General features: G+C 38.9%; 1 protein-coding gene across 5 annotated transcripts in view; it reads right to left on the bottom strand.

The window, feature by feature from the left end:
- Window positions 1-4,610: 4,610 nt before the first annotated feature.
- The window catches only part of HTR2A (5-hydroxytryptamine receptor 2A), a 57,597-nt gene continuing 41,820 nt past the window's right edge, over window positions 4,611-20,387 (bottom strand). For 4 of the 5 annotated variants that reach the window (XM_014732013.3, XM_070239217.1, XM_014732014.3 and 1 more), the window contains one exon: window positions 4,611-8,336. In XM_014732013.3, coding sequence (XP_014587499.1) covers window positions 7,537-8,336 — 800 coding nt within the window. In that variant the 3' untranslated portion in view covers window positions 4,611-7,536. The remainder of the gene's footprint in view (window positions 8,337-20,387) is intronic. The other variant, NM_001081784.1, reaches the window with a different exon arrangement.

The following is a 20,387-nucleotide window of genomic DNA, read 5'->3' as shown; positions in this document are numbered from 1 at the left end:
AGTCTTGAAGACGTTTAGTTGTCAACTTTTTCATCGTCACAATCACTCATGAATGTCTAACACTTTCTATTTTCCTGCTAATTCAGAAAAAACTCACCATCTCATTTTTAGAAATTAAATAGTTATAGATATATCCCATTTTCAGATTGTCAGAGAGACAAATGAATAAATGTGTACATGCCAAGCAAATTAGTTTTGATTTGTATCATTGTTTGGTTTCTTTTTTATTTCCTGTTTTCTTCTTTTTAAAAAATTCTTCTTGGTTGGTTTGTCTATGTTGACTTAATCCCCATCTTTTGGATATTCTCTTTTATATGCCTCATTGTAAACCTGGGTCTTAGAATGCAGAATTTTAATAGTGGAGCCTGGAAATAGTGATGTTGAAAATTATATCTAATTTTCATTTTTTTTCCTTTAAAACTAATTGCCAAATCCCATGTTCTTAACACTTTTGCCAGAGTCCCACATTAATTGCTTTTCACTAGGGTCTACAGTGGCTGAAACATCTGAATCAGGGTGGTGACACTGCCTCAGGAGCCATCCATCAGATGCAGTCTCTCAAGAGGCATCATTGGGTAGGTGTGCTAAGTTACCCATATATCAGTTAGGCTAATTTGTGACAAAGATAATCAGGCTAATTTGGCTCAACAAAATAAACACGAATTTTGTAAAGAGGACAGGATAATTCCCCACTAAACATCTTATTTTTGTTATTTTTTAAAGAGTAATTCCATCCCCAGACTTCCCACATTTAAAAATGTTGTAGGTATGACACACACATAGTAGGACCCTCGCTAATAAACATGAGAGAATAAGCGAGTTTGCAGCACTGATCACTCAACCTGATTTAAACATATTTTTGGTTATGTGAATAAATAAACCATGCAGACCATAAACAAATGGGCCCTTCTTAGATCCATTTTTCATATAAAAGGAGAAATGTAGAGATTAAGATGTGTGAGGCCTGGATCCCATTGCTGGTTCTGACGCTGCTTTGCTAGGGGACCTTAAGTAATTTCTCGAAAATCGCTGGCTCTTCATCACCACTTCTGCTAAATGAGGAGCCTGGACTAGATGGTGTCTAAGCTCCTTTTTCCCTTAAATATAGTCAGTATGTTTCTTTTCGTTTATTCCATTTCAGTAGTTTAGATCTATCACTTAAGCTAAATAAATAGAACTCATGCAGAGAATTTATTATTTACATATTTAGAGTGTTTTTCTAGGTCTTCTGCAGCTCCTATAGGAATGAGAACGGCAAACCATAAATGTCTTCGCAGAGCCAGAAGGAATTACCTGCAGCATGCCTCTGAGCTTGATTCTATGTAAAATGTGTGTGCTGGTCCTGGGGTCTCAGCAATAAGTTTAGGTGCAATTGCATGATATGAACGTACGTTTATTTAAAAATTGTTGTTAACCATAATAGTACCATTTTCTATTGAAGAGGCATATTCATTTTTGGGACCATTGCTTTTTTTTTTTTTAAAGATTTTATTTTTTTCCTTTTTCTCCCCAAAGTCCCCTGGTACATAGTTGTATGTTCTTCGTTGTGGGTCCTTCTAGTTGTGGCATGTGGGACGCTGCCTCAGCGTGGTTTGATAAGCAGTGCCATGTCCGCGCCCAGGATTCGAACCAATGAAACACTGGGCCACCTGCAGCGGAGCGCGTGAATTTAACCACTCGGCCATGGGGCCAGCCCTGGGGGAGCATTGATTTTAATCACCAGCCGGGTAAAACATTCATGCCAGATCTTGACCAGGTGCCTTTGGCCCACCTTGGCCTTCAGGCAGCTGTGGTGAAGAGTTTCGACTCATCTCCCACTGCTAGCGGAACTGAGCCCTAACTGTCTGCAGTACCCTTGATACCACATTCTTAAATGGACTTTTACTTCTTCCTTAATTCTATCTGCTTCCTAGGATCACTTCCCACATAAACAACCTGCACCCGAGTTCTTGTTTCAGTTCTGCACTTGGAGTCACCCTAACTTAGACAATATCATCTGAATAATGGGACATACTACCTTTCAATATCTGAAATAAGCGTAGGACAGGAAGTACAAATTGTGCTGTTCTCTAGAAGACAGAGTAAAGACCCTTTTAAGATCTCATAATCTTAATTCTAAATAAAAACTTAAATGACCTTGGCTCACTTTCAACAAAAATCGAGCTTCTAAAAAAAGAGATCTTTTCGGCTCCATGAATTTTAAATCTTTTTGAGTTTTTAAATTTTAACCCTTCAAGGAAATTGAACTCAAGTAGTGAGAGCACTTGTTCCTCAGAATGTCTGGAGGCTGTTAAAAAGAGCAACCCAATATCTCACAGCAGCTACAACCTGTGCAGGAGACAGGCTGACTGAGAAGAATGCCACAGCAGGAATCATTTCTGTCGAGATCTGACTCTTGATCTCCTACCTTAGAAATCCCTTAGATCATTAACCTTTGATTTTTCTCATAAGATACCTATATAAAATTAAAAGCTGTCATTTATTTGAAATTCATCTAAAGAATTTAGGAGAATGTGAGAATCGTGAGTTCCAGAATATTCTTCACATATAAAGCTGTGCCTTGGTTCATTGAAGGCTTGACTGGTTTCCCTAGCATTCAGATAAGCACAGACCTAGAAGAGACTTCCTGCAGAGATCATTGACTCTAAGACCTTCATTATACACTTGAGGGAAAAGTGGCTTTGACTTGTTCAGGGTCACACAGGAGTGGCAGATTGGAGCGAGGTTTCCTGCTTCGGTCTTCTGCAGCAATGGAGTCACATCAAATCCAGAGGCTCCACTGGGTATGAAAACTTCCCATAATGTGTTGGCTTAGGTGGACATACTGCTGTTAAATAGCAAAAAGGAAGAATAGAGCTGTGATTGGTGTGTATACTGCTGAGGGAAAATAAGGAAACCATTTGTTTTTGCAAACCACCTGCAAAAATAATCAAAAATTAACAAAGAAGTTTTGTCTTACTGCATATTTGCTGGGGCAAACATCCAGTGGCTTTGAACTTGAGAATAAGCTTAGTAACATTATTATTGTTCTCAGTTTAGAATGAAATCTTAAAAGTCACAGATGTTTCTTTCAAAATTATCATTATTATTGTGGATTAAAATTCAATATTGTTATAAAACTTTATATAAATTATGAAGAGTCTGAAGGTACTTGTTTTTTTGAGGGGGCTGAGTGATACTGGGAAAATATTTCTTGTCTCCAAATTTCTTTCTCACTGGTGTCTAATGTTTTGCCTTTGGTTTCTGCCTTTTGGAGTATGATTATGGTGGACAGCTACAGGGTCTCAGTGACAGACAATGGTTTATCAGCTCGAATTACTTATTAGTGCTCTAGCAGAGAGTAGAAACCTGAGGGAATGGGTCATAGCATGGGTAAGTTTTGGTGGAAGCATAGAAAAAAGGGTACCAACAAGGGAGCTCTGTGTCATGATGAGGACAAGGCAGAAGTAAAAAGTTTTAAAAAATGAGAAGCATTTACAGGAAGGATAGTAGAAGCTGTTGAATAATAATTTTTCCTATCCCACAACTTTGTCCAGAATTTGCTCTGATGGCTAATAATTTGTGGTTTTTTTCTTTTTAATAACAGCGTGTTTATAACATTTACATAGTGTTTTACAGGTTATTAAGCACAGCCATAGCCATGATCTCATTTAAGCGATGTCAGTTAGCCAGGACAGGTACTAATAGCTCCATTTTAGAGACAACAAAATCGAGGCACAGAGTTATTAAGTGGATTGTCCAAGTTCATATAACCAGCGAGCAGAGAAGCTAAGACGGGAACTTGCACGTTTTGGTCCTGAACCCATCGCTCTTTCTCCTGTATGGGATTGGGTAGGGGAAAGAATTTATGCTTCAGAGTCAGATGACCCTGGCTTGAACTTGCCACTTTTCTTGCCAGCTGTGTGACCATGGGCATGTTACTAACTGCTCTGAATCTCAATTTCTTAATCTATGAGAAAGAAGGAATAATAATACCTACCTTGTAGGATTGTTGTGAAGATTCCATCAGGTAAAGCAAGTGAAGCAACCTGCGTAATGCCTGGCACATGGTGGATACTCAACACCTGGAGCTATAAACACCTGGAAAAGATACCTACTGTCCCTGCTTCATAAGCTTTTCCTACACTTAGAGGTGAAGTGACGAACCAGGGCAACTTTCCAGTTTATTTAAGGATACTGTGTCTCCTTGGTTTTACTTTAATTCCTGAAGTTATCTCCTGTGAAAATGTGTGTATGTGTATGTGATTAAGTGTGTGTGTGTGTGTGTGTAAATGCACCTGTGCGTGTCTTGGGGCACACCTGTACACAGGTACCCACAGGTACCTGCCTGTGTCGGGGATACAGCAGCCGTTCTCTATGTTCCAAGGCTGTGTGGAACCAGATTTAGTGATCAAACACAGAGCCTTTTTCTGCTGCAGGTAACTGGAAACTGTATCACAATCATAAATCTAACTGGACCAGGTGGGTCCCAGCTCTCTCACTGAGCTCCAGAAGCACAGACTTTGTCCTCTCATAATATCTGGATGATATCTGGAGTTCCAAGCCTGATGTCCTGGGAGGTTTTGGGCATCTGCCTTTAGTAGGCACAGCTATGGCTTCACAAAATTGCATTCATTTTTGAGTATACTTTATTTACAATTATTCATTCTTTCTTGAAATCTTTTACAATCGCCTTGATTAAAATCATTACATAAAATAATCCTCACTATATTTGTTACACATGGCACAGAATAATTTTACACTTTATAAATATGTTTCATTGATGCACAAATGGAAGAAGCATCCTTTGCCAAAAGCGGTACAGGAACTTAGTTCAATTTGGCCGCAGTAGCACTTTAAAAAATGACCACGAGATGGCGCTGTGGCCAAGGAGATTAAGCATGTTTAAACAGAGTTTTCCCTAATTATGACATTAAATTCCTTTCTTTAAGTATACAAGAATCTACCATTCAACTTAAAGTAGAGTAAGGTTATTTACCCTATTTTAATAGGATTAACTAGGAGTGAGTCCTTTAATCATAGCTCCATATATCATTCAAAGACTGTTTCACTGGAGTAGGGGGTGTATTTAAAAAGCCTCTGTAGTTAGAAAGTCCCCAGACTAAACACAAGGCCCAAAGGTACCATTTTATTTAAGATCGATCATGGTTTTCCCCACCCTCATAGAATTGTGTCTTCCCCAAAATTAGGTCAACTTCCAGTTTATTTAAAGAGCCGATAATTCTGTTACATTTTAATCTGCTTTGACAGCAATGGAAGGTCATAGAAAGATTAGAACATGAATTCACATTTAAATTGACATGATACAAACATGCACACATGTGTATATACTGAGTGTCTTCATTAATGACTCTTGCTTTTTCTCCGTATAAATATATAAACATTAAATAAAGTGCATGGGAACAGGTCTGTACATGTATACAGATATATGTTTGTCTATATACACTTGAATAGATACTTATGGAGAGAAAAAACATACACATTTGTAATATATTTAGTCAAAAGACATCTGTCAGGCAGTATTTATGTTGATTCTGATCAAGATTGAGTATATAGGGGTAGAATCTGTAATCTTTTCTCTAGTATACAATGAGATGAGCAGAGTTATAAACTAAGGCAAAATACATTAGAGTGAGACTTTTTAACATTTGTATTTTGACGAGTTAGTATGGTATAATCATTGAAGTAGTTCAGTTCAAATGTAGCCTCGATACTGGAGGCTTAATATAAATTCTAGCTTTGAAAAAAACACCTTTCAGTGTATGTATAAGGACATAATCAGGATAGCCCCAATGCATTTCCAACCACACAATAGCACCTCTCATATTCTTTAGTCTTCAAATCTATAATTTTTTTCAAACAGCTTAGAGCAAAAAACTATTTCTCATTCAATAGAAATGCTTCAGTATTATAGTCACATACCTAACATCTATTCCAATAATAATGCACAATTATATAATATCAAGGTGAATTCAATGTTGTTGATCTCTTTAGCAAACTTTTCTACAAAATATTATATTACTGCTTTTTTATTTAGGAGAATCCAATTTCAGTGAGTAATAAATGAGTTGATTTTTAGGGAAGCGGAACAAAAATTTTGCTCAAAACTTTGATAGTCATAGGTTGGGTCCAGGCTGAAATGCCTATTTCTAAACTAATTGCCAATTTTGACTTTAGGTGATATTTGCCCCCCTTTTTTGTTTGGCTGTTATTCACTGGCAACCGATCAGGAAAGTTACTGAGAAACTACCCTCAGAGTTGAAACAAATCTGTTTCTGAACCAGATAAGAAGAAAATAAATTGAACTGATTCTCAAAATAAGTCTGTTAATTAACATTTTTTTGACAAGGACCGTTTCAATTAGGACATTTTCTTTAAAGGCAAAGATCTAGTTTTAAGTATTTTTAGATCCTTGGTGGCTAGGAAATTCCTTCACAGATAGTATGCGCTCCATAGATGATTGTGAAACCAAAGCTGAACAGTTTTAGTAAATTATATAAATTGATTGATCTGAAAGCATCAGCTTACCCGATGGGTACCAATAGGAAAGTCACTGCCTTTTACAGAGATGTCCTAGGACCCTACTGCTGTCAGTAGCCAAAAACCTGAGTTTTTTCCTCAATCCTGACACAGTTACATCAATACGGCTTCCTGCTCAAAGGAGCACATGCACGATGCAGTCACTACAGAGCAAGTAACCAAAGACCTCTGTGGTGCTGCTTAGGAGAAGCAATTTCTAGAAATGCATTTGGTAATGTTAAATTATCCTTTTGATAGCTTACCTGGTAGAACAAACACTAAACAAGACCACCTTGGAAATTCAGAATTAAGCATAAATAGAAGAGAAAGCAGCAGTCGTTATTAAATAACATTTAAAATCTTTTTCACTTCTGAGAGGAATTAGCCTGAAATGCAGCAAATGCCAGCAACGTTGTGAACATTTCAAAATGACATCTATGAAAAAGCAGGAATGAAAAAGTTGTCAAGTATTTCATTTAATAATCTTAGCAATACAGACTTCATAACACTGTCCTTAGTGTCTTGTTGTTGTTCAAAATATGTATCATGGTAAGTTTTAAAGCGAAGTTTTCTTTATTTGAGGCCTTTATAGTCAACCAATTTTTCACTGTTTATAGCTACTTTTATTTACAGCAATAGTTGACCAACTCATGCCAACAATTAGCAACATAGCAGCAAGGTTTCCACTTGAAAATAGAAGCTAATTTAGATCTATTTATGGCCTCATTGTAATTATACAATAAAAGCTAATTATTTTAAAGACATATATCATTTACAATGTTAAAAATAAGTATCATAAAGCTCACAGCTTAAATGCTGTCAGAACATTTTTGAAGTGCACATTTTGTGGCATTTAACCCTGCTTTTCATTGATGGAATAAAATGATGCATATAAATATTATTGTTGGTTCCACTAGATGAGCCTAATTTTTTCCAGTCTCCCTATTTCCTTTTTTTTCCCAGATAGGTGAAAACTTGCTCAGTGTGCCCTCCACGGTTGCCATGGCAACTAGTCTATCACACACAGCTAACCTTTTCATTCACTGTGTTGATTTTGTCTGTAGGAGCATCTTCTGAACATTGTTTTCCTAGAGCAACCATAGTGCAGTCATTATCTGTCATCTTGGCATCTTTCTTTGAATTTTTATTTTGTCCCATTTGGAGCTGACTAGACTTGTAGGCCAAGGTTGGTATAGTGTTCACTAAAATTAATTGCAACGGTTTTTTATTTTCCTTGTACTGACACTGGATATACCGTGAAAAGGCTGACCTGTAGGTCTTATTGAACAGTGTGTACACTAGCGGGTTGACTGCGGAGGAGAGGTAACCAATCCAAACAAACACATTGAGCAGGGCTCCGATGACTTCCTCGTTGCAGGACTCTTTGCACATGACAGCCATTATGTTCGTGATGAAGAAGGGGCACCACATCACCACAAACAGAAAGAAGACGATGCCCAGCACCTTGCAAGCTTTTTGCTCATTGCTGATGGACTGCATAGTCCTCCTGCCGTAGGACCCAGGCTCCCTGTGGATCGACCGCTGGAAGAGCTTTTCTGAAGACAGGGAACTCTGAGGGAGGAAGCTGAAAGAAGCTAATTTGGCCCGTGTGCCAAGATCATTCACACACAAAGTAGCTTCTTTCTGGAGAGACTTGATAGTTAGAAAGTAGGTGATCACCATGATGGTTAAGGGAATGAAAAATGCCACGAAAGAGCCGATCAGGACAAAGTTGTCATCAGCAAGTAAGCAACTCCCTTCCTTAAAGACCTTGGAATCATCCTGTAGCCCAAAGACTGGTACTGGCATGGATATACCTGCAGATGGACAGAAAATGAAACATGATTATTAAGGAATTGAATACATGAAGGCAAGAGCATTGCCATATAATGGCGACTGTTCAAAGGATTTTATATCAACATTGTTTAAAAGTTTAACATATGCTTTCAATGAGAATTTAAAATTCCCTTGGACTTACTACCTGTTTTATAAGTATATATTATACAACATAGTTCCGTATACTTATATGTTATATTGCTCTGTATAACTAATTCTTTATTTACAAAGAAGTACAATAAACCTATCTTTAATTTTCATGCTACATTTTTCTGATTATAACATACTTATTAATTGAAGAAAATGCACACAGAGGCAAAGAAACAAAAATAGAAATGACCAATGATGCCATCACCCAGAGGTAATCACCATTAATAATTCGATGCTGTTTGTTTTATTTTATTTTAATTAATTTATTTTTTGAGGATGATTAGCCCTGAGCTAACTGCTGCCAATCCTCCTCTTTTTGCTGAGGAAGACTGGCCCTGAGCTAACATCCATGCCCATCTTCCTCTACTTCATATGTGGGACGCCTACCACAGCATGGCTTGCCAAGCGGTGCCATGTCTGCACCTGGGATCTGAACCGGCCAACCCCGGGCTGCCGAAGCAGAACGTGCAAACTTAACTGCTGCGCCACCGGGCCAGCCCCGATGCTATTTATTTTAGATAAACACACACACATACACCCACACTGTGTACACACATTTTAAAGAAGAATTGGAGTTCTAGATCATACACTGTTCTGTAACCTTTTTTTATGTAACATCATAAGCATGGTTTATGAAAATAACTTTATAAAATTACAAACATATTTTCTTTCCAGAAAATTTGGAAAATGCATAAAAGTAACAATGAATAAAGAAAAGAATATGTATTCTCACCAGCTTGGGCGAGCACAATTTCCATTTTGTGTAGTTTCTCCTTCCATTCACATGCATATGTAAATATATGTGGACATACAGTATTTTATGTCCAATTTTAGATCTTCCTATTCGATTTAACATTAAATCATGAAAATTGCACATATTTTATTTTGAAAAAATATGATTTTCTAATGTGAATTTAAAGTAACTTTAACCAATTTTGATTCTTTCTAAAAAAGCTTTCTTTTATGGAAAAATTCTAATATATACAAAAGAAACAAAACAAAGCAAAATCCAGCATGATGAACCCATTACCCAGCTTCAAAAGTGATCAACTCAAGGCCAATATTGTTCCATCCATATCCCAACCTGCTGCAACCCCTCCCATGTTATTTTGAAACAAATCCTAGACATCATACTATTCACTCTGTAAATATTTTATTGTTCATATCTAAAAGGTAGCAACTCTTAAAAGAACATAATATTATCACAACACCATTCTCACTCCTAAATAAGAATTTAATGTTTCCTTAATGTCATTAAATATAGAGCGGGTGTTCAAATTTCCAATTGTCTCATAAAGGTCATTATATAATTTTACTAGTACAGCATTCAGAAGGGTGGGTTACAAAAAAAGTAAGCAGCCACAGACTTTTCTTTTATTGACAAATACAAGAGTTAGGTATAGCGTGAGAGAGTACATGGGAACATGAGCCCATGGTCATTTGCTCTGTCAGTCAAATCTGGGGAACCTATAAAGCTCCCTCAGGCACAGAGCTTAGGCAGAGGAGGGAGCAGAGTGAGTAAAGGCAACACGTGGTCTCTCATCATGCCAATTTCTCCCCCACGGTGATAAGACCTTATTAAATGGAGAGTCAGCTGGCCACCACCACCATTGTGCATTTTTGGGGGAGTGGGAGTATCTTCCCCTACTGGCCTGTGACTGCCATACAGGAAGAATCAGAGTGACGAGAAAGGAGAGGAATCAGAATCAAATACTTTGAATCAAACAACTTAGTTTAAAGTTGCTCCTTTTATGAAAGGGTCGACACCACAGAGACTGGGAGAAAGCCAGTAAAAAGTTTCTTTCTAACTCCTGCCCATGTTTGCAGCTCCCTCAGAATTTTATAACAGGGAGTGTCTTGGTCACTGCTTCTGACCATCCCTTAGAGTCTAATATGTGGTCACAATCCAGCCAGGAACACAGGTTCATTCGAGTTGGAGGCTACTGCTTGCTTGCCTTTTGCTATCCATCTGGAAAAACTTCCCTTGAGGATCTATAATCTAACTTCCGCATACTCAGAACAGAGTTCAGCTCCACCCAACCATGGATCAGACTCTCTTAACCTCATGTCACCTCACACTGGCCATCCTTGCAAGTAGGGGACATTAGCTTGAGTTAATGTAATGCTTCACACAAATCTTTCTCAGTGACATTTGCCATTATCTTCATAGACTTAATTGACAATATTTGTCACTTGTCTATGCAAGGCCATCCCAGTATTCTTGGAAGGTGGAGATAAATGACATCAGAGCTGTTCTTAAGGACACTTAGTGTGGTTAATGATTCTTCATTTCCTGTATTCCTCTCTGTCCCTGGCCTGCTTTTCGGAACATTCTGTGGGCCAAGAAGAGATGGAAGGACTGTGGCTCCAAGAGGAATATCTCCTGAGACTCTGGATACACGCCAATTTTGCTTATCCTTTAGAAAACTATTGATTGCAAAAGTTGAGATATGGTTTCTAAGAAGAGCGTTTTGTTTTCTAAGTGTTTGAACATATGTCTGTGCAAGGTGTTTCCTGTACTCATCTACAAGGTCTCGGTGAGTGTAGTTGCTCATTGATTAGAACAAATGCTTTGCCTTGGCTCTGTGCTCCTGCTCTGGTTACTCCATCCCTCTAGGCCTCAATTCCCATCTACAAGATGAGGCGGGTACCTATGTGTCTCCGTAGATGTGGTGAGGATAAAATGAATCAAGCAGGCAGAGCAGCTAGGACAGTGCGTAGTCAAGAGTAGATGTTTTACCAGTGGCGGATAAACACGAGAGTAGCTTTCTCTGCAGAAGGATCCAGATTAAATACATTAACTTGACTTTGCTTTAATTTTGTTCTATTTTGCTTTGGTTGTATATGCTAAGACTTTAAAATATATAATAGATCTTCTTAGACTAAAAGAAGTTCAAAAGAGTTTTGGCTATTGGCTATGTAGTTAATAGTGATGTAATTATTATCTTCTGCCAGGGGCACAGAGGGTCTCAATCAATTTTAATTTAGTACAGCTAGAACTGTTGATTGCTTTTCTAATGTGATGAATTGCAGCCATTGCTATTAGTCATGATACATATAAACAAAATATCGACCGTCCAAAAAGAAAAGAGTGTATTATTTTGTTATTAAACTCTTGGGTGTGCATTTCCCTGATTCATGCAAAGAAAGTCACCACCTTGAGAGCCTTTTGCTCTATTTGTTTGCAACCTGGTAATTTATATAAGTGACAATTCTTAATTAACCAGAATATAGGATTACCTAAAACACCAAATTCTTCAATTATCTGGAATTCAGATGTGTCCTTGTTTGGGGAGAGTGTACACACACCCTTCCCCACTCCAGAATGGCTGGATTTCTGTGGTCAGAAAGGGATGATGGAGTCACCTCACTGAAGCACAGATTCTCCCTCTTAATTGTCTGGGATAAAGAGCCACTTCAGCGTGGATAGGGCAAGAGGACATAGGCAGGCTTCTAGAAGGAGGACCTTGATTTGGAGGAGGAGAATCAAGCTGATTAGGTCTTTAAATGGCCCATTCCTCTTTACCTATAACCAAAATAGACTGAATACTCTCATATACCATTCTCAGTGCCTCACTCCTAGTAAGGGGTCAGCAAAGGTTTGTGGAAAGAATAACTAGACAGTTACAGCGATACTCTATAAAAGAGGGGAAGGAATTTTATGACAAAGAACTAGAACACTTAGGCTTTGTGGGTACAATAAGCAGTTCAAAACAGACTCCTACCAAGGGAGATGAAGACGCTGGCTGATATCCGAGATTGCGGCCACAGCCATCTCCAGTGCATTAATTTTCCAGCTGCTTTGTTTGATAATAGCTGCTTCTGGAGACCTGGCATCTCCTCTCACTTGAAATTTCTGCATACAAAGCATTTTCCTTTATGAACAAACAGACAGTAGCTTGAACTGTGCAACTCTGCATTTTGTTTAATATATTTTTCTGAGGAGTGGAAAACAGCAATCAAAACTCAATATCAGTATTGGATCCTCCATGCGCATTTTGATTTCTTTTCATTAAAATTCAGACAATGAAATGAACGGGAAGCATGGATGCTAAGGAAAGCTGGTGTCTTTCTTTTAGGGTCACCCTGCTTACTCTTTGCACATTAAATTTGCATCTCTTGTTAACATCTTACCACAGTCTGGGTAAGTGGCCTTAACTCTGAAGAACTGGCTGTGAAAAAAGTGGGTTTTTTTAGGTGAGGAAGATTGGCCCTGAGCTAACATCTGTTGCCAATCTTCCGCTTTTTGCTTGAGGAAGATTGTTGCTGAGCTAACATCCATGCCAATCTTCCTCTATTTTGTATGCAGGATGCTGCCCCAGCATGGCTTCATGAATGGTGAGTAGGTCTGCACCCGGGATCCTAACCTGCGAACCCTGGGCCGCCCAAGCAGAGTGTGCGAACTTAACCATTATGCTACTGGGCTGGCCTTGACAAGTTTTATTCTTAATTCTAGATTTTTACATTTTAATATCATGGGACTGAAAGTACTTCTGAGACAGTGTTTCCTTGGGAAATAAAACAGTTGCTTTGTTAGGTAGCGATCTTTTGGTGGGGAACACAACAGCGGGAGACCCCAGGGCCTTGGGTCAGGTAGGAGATGGGGGAGGAAAGAAACAAATACTTCAGGACTCCTGTGGAAAAACACTAAATTTTGGTTCATAGATTTCATTTCTCATGGAAATATGACTTTTCCTTTGCATTTTCAGACATGCTGAATTTTTTAAAGTAATAAGAATGGATTTACTAACAGTTTGGCAGAAAGCAGCACAAGTGAATACTGCAGGACAGACATCACACTGCATGGACACAGGGCTTGAGTACACAGGGCAGCTGGGGCGAGCACTCACTGTCTTTCTAAGGCAGAGTTTAAAGCCCATGAGTTGGTAAATTCCTTATAATCTGTGGTCTCTGACAAGGCAGATGTACACAAAAATGAGTGCTAGATAAGCATGTCAGTTACCCAAGAAATTGGATGTTTCCTCTTAGATTAATTCTGAATATGTCTAATAATAAGTCATAACTTTTCAAAATATTTTCACATCCATTCATTTACTCTCAATTGAACTTTTTTTTACAACATTGTAAAAATATCACCCACACTGTCCTATAGGCATTTACAAATTTTACTTTTTTAGAAAAACTGCGACCTAGCAAGCTTAAATGATTTATTTAGAATCCCATGGCATTTGAGGGGCAAAATCAAGACTTAGCCTCAGGTTTCTCCATTCTTATGGCTGATTCTTCTGACCTGCTTATTTGTTCCTTTTATGGTAGTTGTAAAAATCTACGACTATATCAGAAGTCCTTAACATTGGTTTTAGGAAGACTAGGATGAATCGTAAAATCTGCAAAGTTTGCCTACATGCACGTTGTTTTGGAGAAAGATAGAGCTTTCACTAGACAATCAGAAAAACTTCTGTTCTCAAGGTGGTTAACAACCACTGAATTATAGCAACATCCTCTGAACAGGACACACACACATGCACACAGACACACGTGCACACTCCCTGATGGTTCTCTATGCCCCGATACTTTCTTTTTTCATTCTTTAATCTCAAAGTCAAAATTTCCTCTCATGAGACATTATTCTTTGAGGCCAGACAGATATTTTAAAATTAAAATAGTTATAATCACCACCTAGTTTCTTTTTTATACAGCAGTTATTCCCAACTTGGGCTGCATATTAGAATTGCCTGGGGAACTTTTAAAAATTACATTGCCTGGGCTCCATTCCCAGAGATTCTGATATTAGTACTTCAAAAAACACTAACGCTCAGACCCCACATGGATGTTATTATTAAAATAAAAGAACACCTGGGGATCCTAATATACAACTGGTGCTGCGAACCCAGGATGTATAGGATTAAAAGTTTGACAAAAATGTGTTTCTGTTGAAATAAAACTAAATCAAGGAAAGTTTTACAGCTCCAATCTTTGCCTTCATTTAATGTATTTATTAATTTTCCTACAGGCTCAGATTAACTTCTCACAGCAAAGTGGAGAATTGATGGAGAGGGAAAGAAACTTGCCCTCCACCCCTCCCTGATCTTGAGCATGAGTTATTTGGAAAAAAAAAATGTGTTGAGTCAGGTTATTGTGTTGAGCCACAAATCGTTGTTTCAATTCCTTGACTGTTATGACTAAAGCTCTAGAAAGGTTTTAGACCTCGTGTTCTGTCCCAGTCAATATACAATACTTGGAAGAGATGCTCAAAGTGTCCGTGAAGCATAGGCAGTTGTGCACGGCCTGAGCTGGCGGCGTAACGGTCCCTGTCATTGCTTCCCAGAAAGGCAGTCTCTTGCTCTTCTGAACCTCACTCCTTTTCCTTTCTGGCCCAGAAGCTGTGCTTTCATGATGATGATCTTGCATTGAAAGGTAAAGAGACTGAATTCTGACTTGTGGAAAGTGGATTGTCAGCTGTCACTGTGACACACAGAAGCCCATCCCTGTCTTTCACCCCAGGGCAGACTGACTTCATCCACCACCTTCTTTCCCTGTCGATAGGTTATGAAACCCAAACAGAATCTGAAAAATGTGATGGAATAGGGATAAATTATCAGAGCCTCATTTTGCTGCTGGAATTGCAAGTAATAGAGCAATTTTTCAAATTCTTCAGTTGAACTTATCATCCCCTGCTCTTTTCTTTTTTAATAAGCAGAATTACACTATCCACCAACAAAAGAAAAGTGTTCTTTTCCAGACTGCTTATTCAGCAACATGCTCCTTAGCAGAGGTTTATTTACAAAAACAATTCATCTCTGTCCCACATTATTGAGCCTCATCTTTAAATTATTACATCCTTTCTTCCATTTGTTTTCAAGGGGGCAGATTTTGGAGTGCTTTTTTCTGAAAGCTTGGAGAATGAGTCTTACATGTGACACCTTATTTCAGAGACTTTGGTTTAGAAAGTGTATGTAGAAACAGTTATGGTGTCTGGAAAGTTAGCTTGTAGAAGGTGCCCAGATAATCCAGGCCTACAGGTAGTCAGTTTTTCCCTCCAGCCTCTCTTCTACATGGCTTCCTAAAGCACCACATTTATCACATCACGTTATGAAGAGCAACAGTGTCGCTAACGCTCGAGCCATTATTAACCACTGAGCCCACCCTGTGAGGTCTTTGTGATCAGTGTTAATGGAGTTCAACTTTCTCAATTTTTGACATAGTCATGAGGTGTTCTCTCTCTTCTTTATGTTCTGTCTTGAACTGTTCAGAAGGGAATTACGTATTGCTTGATTTTTCAACTAATCACATAGTGTGTTCTGAGGAGCTACCAAGATCTGCCTGCTCCCACCTGTGTCTTTTCCCAGTGGCTTGCTTGGTACACTGCAACGTCCGGCTGTTAGAGTGAGAGGTGCCATTTTGTGTGTCTATAATACCTCAGAGGGTTAACCATTAACCCAAGCGCAAGTTGCAGTGGCACAGAGATGCATAGCAGGGGAGACTCCTGAGGGCACGGGCCTTAGGAAGAAGCCTGTCATAGGAGAGAAGACACAGAGAATAGCTCAGGGATGCAGGTCAGAGAGGGATGTGGTGTCTACGGCATATTGTGTTGTTCCTAAAAGCCTTGAGCTCCATGGGGGAAGATGCAGTGTAAATAGTAATTGGGAGGTACAGACTTACTTCTCCATTTTCCCTTGGACCAGTTCTGATGCCAGCCTCTTCCCTGATGCTCTACCAACCAGGGAGGGCTCCAGAATGTCTCTGCAGCAGAGGCCTAGGGGTGGCAACTGATTGGGCATGGAGGAGCAAGGCAACCTGTCTTGTGGCTACATTTGCACAGGACGCACACTCTTTTTACTTTGTGTGATTAGTTGGGGGTGGCTTGGGGACTGCAGATGGAGATAATGTTCCCAAACTATATCCTGCACTTCTTTTAAGACATATCTCATGCTATCTTTCTTTCAACACATCCCCTGTACGAAGCCTTCCCCAAATTATTTCTGTCTGTAATAAGAACTCCTTTCCTTACTCTATATTCCTTCCTCACTTCCATAAATAATTTATGCTGTGCTAATTCACACTTCTAATACCTTAGAATTTTTCTCTAGAAATCTCATTTTACCCATGAGACGATAATCTCATTAATGGCAGGGATATCTCTTCTTTTTCTTTTTGCAGCCACTGCAGCATCTAAAGCAGCTCTGCTCAGACTAGGGACTTAGGACATGCTTGTGGGACTGATGGGTAAATGAATGAGAGGGACAAAAAAGATAGGGAATTATAATAAATGTGAATCATCTTACATTTTATAGACACCGCTTGAATTTACTGAATAATTTCATAATGTTTCCCTTCAGTTTTACTGGGAAAACATGGTAAATGAGGCTGCCAATTAGCCAAATAGGGCAGAGGGAAAATGGATATTTAGGTGATATTTAATCTGTGTACTCTTCTGAGAGAACTACACATAGAATTAACCAGCACATGAACTGACCACTTTAACCACTAAAGTCACAAGGGAAACGATCACTGTAAAAGGCAGCGCCTACGTGGGAATCAGGAGACCTAAGTTTATTCCTGTTTGTTCTGACTCATAACCTGGAGCTAGGGCTGTTATTTTTCCCAAAGCTCTTTTTCAGGTAAATTAAACAAGTGTGTATTAGGAATGAGCAGTGTCATATAGTGGGGAAAGCAGAGAATAGGGCGTCATAAGACCCAGGCTTGCGTCCTGACTCTGTCAATCACTAGCTGGATAAGCTTAGGCTGCTTAATTTTAAAGTCTCCCTCTGTAATGTGGAGATAATAAAAGGAAGCCTTCCCTAATTTACATATAGGGCTTGGGTGAGAAAGCAGGGAGGTAATGTGTCTGAATTATTTTGCAAACTTTTAAGATGAAAGTGATTATAAATTATTTAGCACTAGACTCTGTGGGTACTGCAAAAGACCTTTGAGAAGCTTCATGAAGCCTAAGATATTGTAGGGAAAACAAAATATACACACATGATCTAATAAGACAGCAGTGCAGGGTAGAACGAGATCCAGGCAAACAAGTGACATGGATAAGCACTCCTACACGATGTCAGAATGTGATGCTCACTGTGGGTTAGTGCCTGCTGGAAAGAGTTGAATAGGACACAGCGTTGCTAAGCTGGGCCTTGCAGGTGAAGAGAATCTGGAAGAGAGGCAGGACCAAAGGCAAGGACACAGGTATATGGTCCCTGTACATCCTGGGTCACAGCGCACCTGGCCTTGCTGGGGCTGAATTCTGCTGTGTTTGGCATGCAACTGTGAGCTCAGGAGCAAGCACACATGTTGCTTGTCAGAGGCATCAAGCAGGTCCTCCCTCCGCGACAGCAATCAGTTTTAGTCATTCATCCACTAATCAAATATTAATCGAGCCTACAGTGAACTAGATACTTTAGGAATTCGAGAGGAAGAAAGTGCTTGAGTTTATAATCACTACTTTACAATCTAAGACTTTTTGCTGTCATTCGTAAACTCATTAATCCAAAACAAGACTAGGGAGGAAGAGGATGCAGAGATGTAAGCAGTAAAACTAGGTTGAGCACTGACACCAAACTGTTAAAAATCGTACAATCAAGGTAAATCTGTAGTTACCTTGGATTTTTTTTAAGGCAGCTATAATGCAGGATACCAGTTCTCAAAAGTTTTGGTCTCAAGACTCCTTTAGACATTTAAAAGTTATTGAGACTCCAAAGACTTTTTGTTTCTGTGGATTATATCTACAGATCCTCCTCAACTTACACTGCGGTTACATCCCAATAAACCCAGCCTAAGCTGAAAATCTCACAAGTTGAAAGTGCACTTCATGCACCTCAGTACTGAACATCATAGCTTAGCCTAGCCTACATTAAATGTGCTCAGAAGACTTATGTTAGCCTACAGTTGGGCAAAATCATCTAACACAAAGCCTATTTTATAATAGAGTGTTGAATATCTCATGTAATTTATTGAATACTGTACTGAAAGTGAAAACAAGAATGGTTGTATGGGGACAGATGGTTGTCAGTGTATCGGCTGTTTACCACCCTGATGGGGTAGCTGACTGGGAGCTGCGGCTCGCTGCCACTGCTCAGCATCATGAGAAAGTACTGTACTGCATATCGCTAGCCCGGGAAAAGACCAAAATTCAAGGTTTCTACTGAATGCATATCGCTTTCACATCATCGTAAAATCGGAAAATTTTAAGTTGAACTACCATAAGTAGTTTGTACTTAATCGTCTGTATAAGTATTTGTCATGTTAGAAATGAAAACTGAGAAAACTTAATAATTTATCAATTCACTTAAAAATAAACTAATAAGGGGCCGGCCCAGTGGCACAGCGGTTAAGTGCACACGTTCCACTTCGGCGGGCCGGGGTTCACCGGTTGGGATCCTGGGTGTGGACATGGCACTGTTTGGCAAGCCATGCTGTGGTAGGCGTCCCGCATATAAAGTAGAGGAAGATGGGCATGGATGTTAGCTCAGGGCCAGGCTTCCTCAGAAAAAAGAGGAGGATTGGCAGACAACATCTCAGGGCTAGTCTTCCTCGGGAAAAAAATAAAACTAATAGACCCATTACATATTAACATAAATAACATTTTTGTGAAAAATAATTATATTTTTCAGAACAAAAAGTGAAAAGAATGGCACTGTTTTACAGTTTTGAAAATCTCTTTGATGTCTGGCTTACTAGAAGACAGCTGGATTCTCATATATGCTTCTGCTGCAGTCTGTTGTGTCACACACCACGTCGCCTCTGGAAAACTCCACTAGACCCCCAATAAAAGGATGAAAGGGAAAATAGCTGTATTTTTTCCCAGCTTTATTGAGAAATAGTTGACATATATGTTGTGTAAGTTTAAGGCGTACAATGCAATGATTTGATACACGTATACCTTGAGAAATGTTTACCACAAGAAGGTTACTTAACACATCCTTCACCTCACATAATTACCATTTTGTTGTTATTTTGGTGAGAATATATTAAAGCTCTCTCATAGTAACTTTCAAGTATACTATACGGTATTGTTAACTCAAGTTGCCAAGCTGTATTTCAGATCCCCAGAACTTATTCATCTGATAACTAACTGAAAGTATGTACCCTATGACCAACATCTCTCAATTTTCCCCACCCCTTAGTCCCTGGTAACCACCATTTTACTCTGTTTCTGTGAGTTCAATGTTTTCAGATTCCACATGTAAGTGGAATCATACAGTATTTGTCTTTCTTTGACTGACATTTCATTTAGCATAATGCCTTCAAGGTCCATCCAGGTTGTCACAAATTCCTTCTTTTTTATGGCTGAATAATATTACATTATGTATATATATATATATATATATCACATTTTCTTTATCCATTCATCAGTGGACACTTGGGTTGATTCTGTGTCTTGGCTTTTGTGAATAATGCTGCAATGAACATGGGGGTGCAGCTATCTCTTCGAGACAGTTATTTCCTTTCTTTGGATATTACTATTATTATGAAAATAGTATTGACATCTTGGACTTCCTGCAAGTGTCTCAGGTATCCAGAGGGATCCCAGGAACAGACTTTGAAAACCACTGATGTAGGAGAAAAAGCCATCAGGTTGGAATCAGAAAACCCCAGTTTGGATCCCCTATTACCTTAAGCAAGCCACTTAATCCCTCTGAGCTTCTTCTCCTATAAAATGGGGATTATTTAACAGTATCCCCTTGAAAGGATAATCATGAGGAATATAAACAAGAATTGCTATACCATTGGTAGTAAATATCATATCGTCTAGCAGATGGAAATCATAGAGAAGAATGTTCCACAGCCTTCCCTAATGTGCCGAGTTCTTCATTCTGTCTAAAAACCCCTTCTGTAGCTGAAACCTCTGATGCCCCTTATTTGGCTCTAACAGAAATGAAAAACAGCTTGCTTTCATCCTTATAGCTTAGCTTAAAAAT

Source organism: Equus caballus, chromosome 17, assembly GCF_041296265.1.
Source record: "Equus caballus isolate H_3958 breed thoroughbred chromosome 17, TB-T2T, whole genome shotgun sequence".
Lineage (NCBI taxonomy): Eukaryota > Metazoa > Chordata > Mammalia > Perissodactyla > Equidae > Equus > Equus caballus.
This window is presented reverse-complemented; position numbering and strand designations above follow the sequence as displayed.